A 9,570-nucleotide genomic window follows, 5' to 3' on the forward strand; every position below is an offset into this window, starting at 1 on the left:
GCAGTTCCCTGGCCTTCAGACATTGCACAGAAGTGGGATCCATAGATACAAACTCAGGCAGCCAAACTGCAGGTATTTCATTCAGGGCCTAAGACATGAAGCTAGGCTTCTTTTAATAAATCACGGACAGGGATGAGCTCCTGACATTAATATTGCACTCCTCCCTCTTTCTGCTGAGACAGTCTGGCCAACACGAATATCCCTAATACAGATCCAGGGCTCTGGTATAACAGCCACCCCAAAAAGCCATAGTTCCAGCTACCTTTCCTTTCTTTGCATCATACCAGGAGGAATCAAAAGGAATGAAACCTATTTCATTTATTATTACAGGTGAGAACCCCTCTAAGTACATAGGAAGAGAAGTTGTAGTTTGTAACCTTGTTCTCCATCTAGAAGTAAAACAGGGGCTGGTGTGAGGCAACGAGGGCAACAGAGAAAATGCTGAAAAGAAACTGAGGAATGTGAAGCCAAATTTTCAAGCATTCCAGGCAATCACACCACTCAGGGACAGTCTACAGCTCAGCAAATCACATGCTGGAATGCAGTGGAGTATGGAGTAGGGCAATAGGGAACTGCTGAACCAAATAGGTGCTACAGCCTCTTGTGCTCAGGCTCTTAGCCCAAAGTATGTTCCAGCTCCAACTGAAGGGCATTCTGAACCAGAAGAGCACTGACCTTTTTGATTTTGGCAGTTCACAGTTCTCAGACAGCAGAACGTCTGTGGCTCCTCTCATCATTATTTTTGCTGTTTTCACTACTGGCCATCAAGTTTCCTGCAGTAGCCATCCATGAACCCCGGATCACTACTACATTAATAACACAGAACATGGCTCTCAGAGTGCATTAGTGAGGTACCAAGAGAAAACCCAAATGATGATCCTCCTCACTGAAAAGGTAACAGACAAAAAAAATAAAAGTGTGAAAATACTTTTTAAAAGATGGCTGAAATGAGGCAAATTCTTAAAATTAAGTAAATGTCTGAAATGAAATTTAAGCAAATTTAACTGTTGCAAAGTATTCTGAATACACATACAGTACAATATACTAGAGTCCAAAATTAGAAAAATTTCCGGTCATGGAAATATGGGGTAAGGGATATGTTTATTTGGAACAATCAGTTCAGCAGAGATCTCTTTGCTACAAATATCTTGAATTTAATTCTTCTGCCTTGATACAATCTCCTGAGAAAAAAAAAAAAAAAAAAAAAATCCTACAGGAAAAACTTATGTTGGATGCAATCTCTTCACTCATACCTGATACAAAAGTCTAATTTATTCTCTTGATTTATTGTCTTAAGGAGAATGAATTAATTATTCTTCCACTCAGAAGTCTATGGCATCAATCCTGGAGTTGAATCAGAGAAAATTCAATCTCTCATGAGTTCCCACTCCATTTACTTTTCCTGTAAGTGTTCTGTTTTGTTGAAGTGAAAGCTCCTCTGGACTCAGGCCCAGAGGGAAGCCAAAGCACAGGGGTTGAATTAAAACCTTTGGACAAGCTGAGATACATGAAGTCACACCAAAGTGAAATAGAAATACAGATTTTTTAACCTTTAGTAGAAATATATGCTAAGTGCCTTAAACATTGAAAAGCTGCAGCAGAGACCTTAAACACAGTTCTTACTGCAGCAGGGTTACCTTTTCACAGAATTCTTTACTTTAGACAAAATATGGATAGAATGACACTGTTCACATTTTTTAGATAGAGCGTTCAAATAAACAATAAGAGTTGATAGAAACTGCATCCACAAATCTGTGTAATACCTGTGTAACACTGGTGTGAGGCTTACGACTGTTAGAATTAGACCAGGATAGGTTAAGAAAAGGAAAACTAGAATCGTGTGTTAATCTTATTGGTCAATTAACAAATCTAATCCACACTTCTGTAAGAAAAAATATAGAGTCTAGAGCATATAGAGCATATAGAGCATATAGAGCATATAGAAGAAGAAGAAGAAGCTGTTTTGCCTGTTGTTGCTGTTGCTGCTTGCCTTTATCATGTAACCCCCTTTGAACTCTGCCTTCAAGAAAGCTGTGAGACTATGAAATACAGAACTCAGCAGAACAGCAGCCTCCTCTGCTCTCTCACCCTGGTCCGGGAAGGAAGGGTACCCCGTCCAAAGCTCAACAGCGCAGAGCCCCAAGGCTGCTGTGGGCAGCAGGGCCCAGGGGCCGTTCCCACCCGCAGCACTCCTGTCCTGGGCTGGGCCTGCACAGGGGCTGGGGCACCATGGCTGGGGCAGCGGGGCACAGAGGGGCCACGGAGCCGCTGCCGGGGCTGACAGCGAGGCCAGGGACACACAGGGAATTTCTGGGCATTGCCTGCGCTGGGCAGGGCTGAGTGTGGGGAAGGCAGAGCTCAGCTGGCCTCGGTGGCTGCAGGAAAAGCCGAGAGCCCGAAGAGCCCCCGTGGCTGTGCTGGAGAGCAAGGCTGGAGGAGGGAAATGCGGGGCTGCTGCGGGATGGGGAGGGGGATTGAATTCCAGCAGGCACCGACGGGGGGCTGAGAGACTCAAGGGCTCCTTGGCCTGAGCCTGTCCTGGAAAGGTCTCTCAGCCCTCTGTGCCCATGAAGGGCTCCAAGGAGGAGCAGAGCTCATCTTGGCAGGACCCTCATGGAATCCCTGAGGGACAAATGCCAGTGCCTGCCCAGCCTTCCCAACATCCCTGACACCAGAGGCCTTTTCCACATCCCTCGGTTCCAGGTCAGTGCCCAGAACACAGCACAGGCCTGTCCAGGTCCTGGGGGCGATTCCCAAGGGAGGCAGCTGTGATTTCTCCCCACAGACCCACCACTCCGGTGTCTCTCTGTGCAGCCCTTGGCTGTCCTGAGCACTTTCCCTGGAGCCTCCCTGCCCTGGACGTTTGTCTCCATGCAGTTCTCAGCACAGCCCAGCAAAGAATTCAGGTGCTGTGAAAAGCGAGGTTCACTCTCCTGTTAGAATTTAAAGAGTTTAATATAAAGACAATAAGAGACACGTAAAATAAAGCAAAGGGATAACGGCCGGGTGCCTTGGCGCTCTGCCAAGAGCACACCTGATGCCCGAGGTGAGTCTCTTTTATACCATTTTTACTGTCTGTTCTGTATTCATATTAAAACTTTTCCAGGAATTGATCTGCATGGCCACTCCTTGGGTCCGCCTTTTTAGAGCATGCGTAGTCTTCTGCCTTGTGGTTTTATTTCTTTTGATTCTTGGGGTTGGGCCCGCTAGGTAAGAGTCGATGGTGGGGTGGATCTCTTAATTCTCCAGACAGTCAGGGCTGATTGCAGCTTTGGGCCTCTTTGCCCCCCGGGCAGAGCGGTGATAGCAGCTCTCGGACCCTCCTGGCTGCCCGTTCTCCGGGCGGAGCAGCTTTTGGGCCCTTTTGTTCTCTGGACAAAGTGTTGATTAGCAGCTCCTTGGGCCTCATCCTCTGCTCCCTTGGAGGTTATCTTACTTGCTCACACTTGCTAACATTCTTGCTAAAACGAGAGAAAACTACATCCACACAGCAAAAAGCATTTCTAACATTATATAATATCTACTTTAATACTTTGCGAGAAGCCAATACTATATGTTTATAACAGGTGCTTTCCCAGAGGACATTACTCTGGGAGTGAAGTGGCCTCAGGGCACAGTTTGTGCCCCTGGAATTGTGCCAGCCCCGAGTGCTGCTGATGGTGTTTGTGCTCACTCGGGTTCATCTCCCCACACCCACTCGATGCACTGCTGAAGGCTCCTCAGGACACAGCAAACACGGACTGCTGGCCTGGTCACTTGGTGTCCCTCCGTGCAGGGACAAACAACCTCCTGCAGGGGAGGGCAGAGGCCAGTGCTGGGATTGCTGGTGGCAGGGGCTGGTGTGGGACACTTGCCCTGGGCACCTTCCCAGGCTGTGCCCGGAACAAAGGCACAGCCCAGGCCCTGCTCTGCTGCTCCCTCAGGTCCATCCCAGGAGCTCTGGCAGTGCCAGGACACTGCTGCCTGCCCCCCCTGCACACTCCCCCCTGCCCCTGGGCACTGGGGTTTGCTTTGCCAGGGCATTCCTGGGGCACATTCCTGACAGCAGCTCTGGAGGAGAGCAAAGCCTTCCTGCCCTGCCCCCAGGAGATGCCCTTTGCTGATGGAGCTGCTGTGCTGGAGCCCGGCTGTGTCCCAGCAGTGCCCGTGGCCTGTCCCTGCCTGTGCTCACAGCACGGACACGCAGCAGGACAGTGACCGAGCTGCCCGAGCACTCCGGCCTTGCACCCTCAGAAGGGCTGGGAAAGGGAGTGTGGAGCTGGGAAGAGCAGAGGTGGGAAGAGGCTGGGCCATTGTCCCTGGCCGTGCTGCTGTGCTGGGAGTCTCTTCCCTCCAGCTCTGCCCACAGGCACTGCCCCTGCAGAGCCAGAGAAGGGCTGAGGAACAAACCTTGGACACAAAGGTCAGGACAGCCCCTTGTTTTGATTCAAATGCACAGGGAAGAAGCCTCCTGAAAGTCTTTGTGTTTCAAAAGAAAGGTAGATGTTCATGCAGAAATGCTAGGAGTAGTACTACAGTACTTTATAAAAAGCAGAATAACACCAGAAAAAGAATAAGAAAAAGCACCAATGAAAATATGGACAAAGAGGAAAAAGAGGCCAAGATTGTAAAGAGTTACATTCTGAAGGTTCTGGAGCAGAAAAGAGAGAGTTTATTGCTTCTGAGAAGCATCCTAGTCATCATTTTCCTCGCATGGCAGAAGGAAATAGAAAGATTTTAACTTGTGAAAAGTATCCAGTCCTCACTTTCCTCAGGGCATCCCTGAGCTCCTGGTTCCTCAGGCTGTAGATGAGGGGGTTCAGGGCTGGAGGCACCACCGAGTACAGAACTGACACTGCCACATCCAGGGATGGGAGGAGATGGAGGGGGGCTTCAGGTGGGCAAACATAACAGTGCTGAGGAACAGAGAGAGCACGGCCAGGTGAGGGAGGCACGTGGAAAAGGCTTTGTGCCGGCCCTGCTCAGAGGGGATCCTCAGCACAGCCCTGAAGAACTGCACATAGGAGAAAACAATGAACACAAAACAGCCAAACACCAAACAGGCACTGACAGTGATGAGCCCAAGTTCCCTGAGGTGGGATTTGGAGCAGGAGAGCTTGAGGATGTGTGGGATTTCACAGAAGAACTGACCCAGGGCATTGCCCTGGCCCAGGGGCAGGGAAAATGTATTGGCCGTGTGCAGGAGAGCGTAGAGAAAGGCACTGGCCCAGGCAGCTGCTGCCATGTGGGCACAAGCTCTGCTGCCCAGGAGGGTCCCGTAGTGCAGGGCTTTGCAGATGGACACGTAGCGCTCGTAGCACATGATGGTGAGGAGGAAATCCTCTGCTGAGAGGAAGAAGAGAAAGAAAAACACGTGAGCAGCACATGCTGAGTAGGAGATGTGGCTGGTGCCCCAGAGGGAATTGTGCATGGCCTTGGGGACAGTGGTGCAGATGGAGCCCAGGTCGGTGAGGGCCAGGCTGAGCAGGAAGAAGAACATGGGGCTGTGCAGGTGCTGGCCGCAGGCTCCGGCGCTGATGATGAGGCCGCTGCCCAGGAGGGCAGCCAGGGAGATGCCCAGGAAGAGGCAGAAGTGCAGGAGCTGCAGCTGCCGCGTGTCTGCCAATGCCAGCAGGAGGAAGGGGCTGATGGAGCTGCTGTTGCACATTTTGAGCCTCTGGCCATGGAGTGCTGTTGAAGGACGAGACAGTGAGGAGTCAGGGGAGACTTTGCTGAGCAATGTCCAAGCCCTTTCTCCTGGCCCTGCCCCCCAGTTTTCCTTTTCTCAGAGCCCTTCCCTCAGCCCCGTGCCTGGAGCTCTGCTGGGATCTGGCCCCGTTGCTGTGACGAGCAGGGGCTGCGCCCATGGACAGCGAGGAGTCAGCTCTGCTCTGCTTCAGCGGGGACATGGGAATGGGGACAGGGGCCGGTCCTGGGGCTGGACTCCATCAGCCCAAAGTGCTCCTGAGGCAGAGGAGCTGGGCAGCATCTCCTGTGCCAGGGCTAAGGAACGGTGACGGCCAAAGGCACTTTGAGAGGGTTTCCTGCCGTGCCCAGGGAGAGCAGAGAGCTGTGCAAGGCAAGAGCATTGGCTGTAACTCAGAGAAGGGTGAGGGAAGCTGCTCTGTCGCTCCATCTGTCCCCAGCTGCCCCTCCTGAGATCGGGGGCAGTCACTGTGTTCCCCTGAAAATCAGCCTGGCACAGCTGAGAGCAGAGGGACCCACAGCAGAGCAAAGTGGCTCAGCCTTTCTCAGAGTCTCAGCCCCACTGCTGGCCAAGGACACGCCCGGCCCCAGTGTCCCCTGGAAGGCAGCTCACAGCTGGGATGGCATCCCGAGGGCACAGCGAGGGTCCTGTCCATGGCCCTGCTGGAGGAGAGCCGGCTCATTGCCAGCCTCCCAGCCCGGCGTGCCCAGAGCTCCCGGGGCACAGGGAGCTGGGACACCCCATTGCTGTGCTCAGCCTGCACAGGAGGAGCCCCAGGGCTGGGCCTGAGCCTGCAGCTGGAGCTGCCATTCCCAGAGAGCCCCTGAGCAGCGCCAGGAGCAGCTGAGCAGGGCAAGGAGAGAGAGCCGGGCCCTGAGGAAAAGCCTTTCCCTGCGCAGCGCTGCCCAGCCCCTCCCGGGCAGCACCAGGGCAGGACAGTCGCCCTCAGGCCCCGGGCAGCAGGAACGGGCCCGCGGCCGCAGAGATGCCCTTCATCTCTGGTGCTGCTCTGCCGGCCCAGGAGGGCACCGAGGGCCCCGAGCCCCCGGGCTGAGGGCTGTGCTGGCTGCGAGGGGACACCGGGGCTGCGCTGCTCAGCGCGGTGTCTGCACTGCAGGGCAGGCCCGGCAGCTGCCACAGCTCCCCTCAGCAGGGCTGCCCTCAGCGCTGCCTCCCTCCCTCCCTGCCCACGGCTCTGCTGCTGGAGCTGTCCCAGCCGGGAGCTGCTCCTGCGGCCCGGGCTCCGTCCCTGCCGCTGCTGCCGGAGCCCAGCCCAGCCCCTGGGCCAGCCCTGCCCGGCAGCCGCTCGGGGCTGCGGGGATTAAAGAGCAGCTCCCCCGGGCCTGGGCACCATGGAAAGGTGATGCTGGCTGGATCTGGAGGCCGCGGAGGTGCAGGCACTTGCTGAGGCTCCCAGGAATCCTCAGTGGGATGGTTTAAGAGCCTCAGCCCCTGCTCCACCTGCACAGCTGAGTTTCCATTCCCACCAAGCTGAGCCTGGGAAAAGTGGGAGCACAAACTGAGGAAAGCAGAGACTCAAGCAGGAATCTCCTGCCCTGAATGTGCTCATGAAAATCCCCTCAGGAATGAGCTGGGCATGAGCTGGAGCTCTGAGCAGCCCTGGCCCCCACAGCAGCCTCTCCACAGCAGCAGGACCTGCCCTGCAGGAGTCACTCCTTGCAGCCACAGCTCCCCTGCACCGCCCATGGGGAGCTGCCAGGCAGGCTGAGAGCTGCCCCTGGCAGGTGGCAGATGCCCTGGCCTGGCAAAGAGCCCTCAGGGCTGCAGGAGCTGCTCTGCAGGACAGCCCTGGGCACCCCTGGCTGCTGCCCACCTTCACAGCCTGCAGCCGGCCCTGGCAGCAGGAGCCGTCCTGCCCTGTCCCTCTGACGGTGCCCAGGGCAGCCCCGCTCTGCAGCACATCCTCCCCCAAGGCAGGAACGGCAGCAGAGCCATCCTCACAGCCATGGCAGCCGTGCCATGGGCCAGCTCTAGAGGATCCCTGCAGCCAGAGACTCACTGTGTCCCACGCTGGGAAGGTTTCTCCAGGAATGAGTTCAGAGCTGCCCTCCCAGCTGCTTTAGCCAGCTCTCTGCTCACTCCTGCCAGGTACCTGCAGGCAGTGCCCTCAGCCCTGCTGGGCTGGCAGAGGAGCTGCTCCTCAGCAGAGCTGCCTCTTTGAAGCTCTCACTGGTTGCCAGGAGCTTGAGAGTTCCCTCTGTGCCAGGAGCCTGGCCCAGCTCAGCAGCACAGCAGCAGCACAAGGATTTTAATGACCCTCTCGGGCCTTTGGTGTTGTTCACATCAGACTCAGTCCCTCAGAGCATCTTCAAAAAACTTCTCAAGAACTCAAAGTCAGATTCAAAGTCCAAAGTTTCTTTAACTTTTAATGGGTCCCAGTGAGGGACACGACTCACGTGAAAGTGTCCCCAGGTTCCAGTGAGAGCAGAACTCTGGAGGCAGCGATGGCAGGGGGGGACAAGCAAGGGAAAGGTGTCTCTGGTGCTGAGCAAAGCTGGCTGTGTTCCATGAGTGCAAAGGGCCAAGGCCTGAGCCCCAGCCCCTGGCAAGGCAGATCCTGTCCCTCCCTCAGTGCTCAGGGCTCTTGCCGGGGCACTGGGATGTGGGGATGTGCAGTGCCCAGGGCAGCACCATGGGGCAGCCCCTGCCAGGCTGCTGGGCAGGGACAAGGAGGCCCTGAGGCCCCAGGGCTGCAGAGGTCACTTGTCCCCTCCTGGCCTCAGGGCCAGGGCCAGCAGCCGTGGCCAAAGGGCTGCACAAGTTGGCTCTGTCAGGGCCTTGCAGCTGCTGCCCATCCCTCTGCCCTCTGCAGCCCAGGCTGTCCCACGGTGTCCCTGCCCTGCGCCTCTGTCCCTGCAGGCTGTCCTCATCCCCCCGGCTGCCCCACCTGGCTGGCCCCTTCCTTTGCTGGCAGCTCTGCGTCCTGCCTGCCTCTGCCTGGGCACACAAAGCCTTGGGCTGCTCCAGACTCCTTCTGGGGGACGTGTTACACCCCAGCCCTGCCTGGGAGGGAAATTCCTTTCTCCTGGTGTCCACTCTGGGCCTCCTCAGCTGCCCTCTCACAAAGGCCCCTCGGTTCTTTGGGGCCAGCAGTGCCACAGTGGCCCCTTGGTTCCATGGAACGCCACAGGGTCACAATGGTCCCCTTGGTGCCACCAGCCCTGCAGGGTCACAATGGCCCCTGGGTTCCACGAGGCCATGCAGGGTCACAGTGGTCTCCAGAGGAAGGGCAGCACCGAGCCCCAGGGATTCAGGGCAGCTGAGCTACAGCCACCAGAGGCCAAGGCCAGCCACATCTGTCTGTCCTGGCAGGTTTGTCTGGGAGCAACCCTTGGATATTGGGAATTTGGGAGGTGGAATCCCAATTTTGGCCATGAGCACCTTGTTGAGAAGGATGGGTTTATTCCACATGAAAGAAAAGCACAAAGTCCAAGAGTTTTGTAGAAGATGATAGGTGGCCACCATGGGCGAGGGCAGCCAGACCTGTCTCTCATGGCAGCTTTTGTCTGGGAGCAATCCTTGGACAGACAGAATTTGGGAGGTAAATCTCAGTTTTGGCCATGGGAGCCTGGATGGGAAGGACGGTTCTCTTCCTTAGGAAGGAAAGCACGGAGCCCCAGGGCTCCTGAGCCAACCCCTGCTGCCCCGGGAGGGAATTTGGGGAGGGGGCAGAGGGGGTGCGCAGCCCCCGCCGGGGGATGACCCCGGCCCAGCGCCCTTCGTTCAGCACCGAGCTGGGCTTGGGGCCGCAGGAGGAAGAGGCCGATGGGAAGCAGATCCTGCAGGGGGGACAGGGCTTGGGCTCAGGGCAAGGTCCTGCCCTGCACACCTGGCTCAGGTGTGAGCCTGCCCCGGGAAGGGAG

At 55.9% G+C, this 9,570-nt stretch overlaps 1 protein-coding gene across 1 annotated transcript; it reads right to left on the reverse strand.

The window, feature by feature from the left end:
- Nucleotides 1-4,798: 4,798 nt before the first annotated feature.
- On the reverse strand, nucleotides 4,799-5,647 carry LOC309583757 (olfactory receptor 14J1-like; the record flags this gene model as incomplete). Its single annotated transcript, XM_082299549.1, has 1 exon — nucleotides 4,799-5,647. The coding sequence occupies one exon, from the start codon at nucleotides 5,645-5,647 to the stop codon at nucleotides 4,799-4,801; it is 849 nt and encodes a 282-aa protein (XP_082155675.1).
- Between the last annotated feature and the right edge of the window lie 3,923 nt (nucleotides 5,648-9,570).

Source organism: Coloeus monedula, assembly GCF_965178545.1.
Source record: "Coloeus monedula genome assembly, chromosome: 32".
Lineage (NCBI taxonomy): Eukaryota > Metazoa > Chordata > Aves > Passeriformes > Corvidae > Coloeus > Coloeus monedula.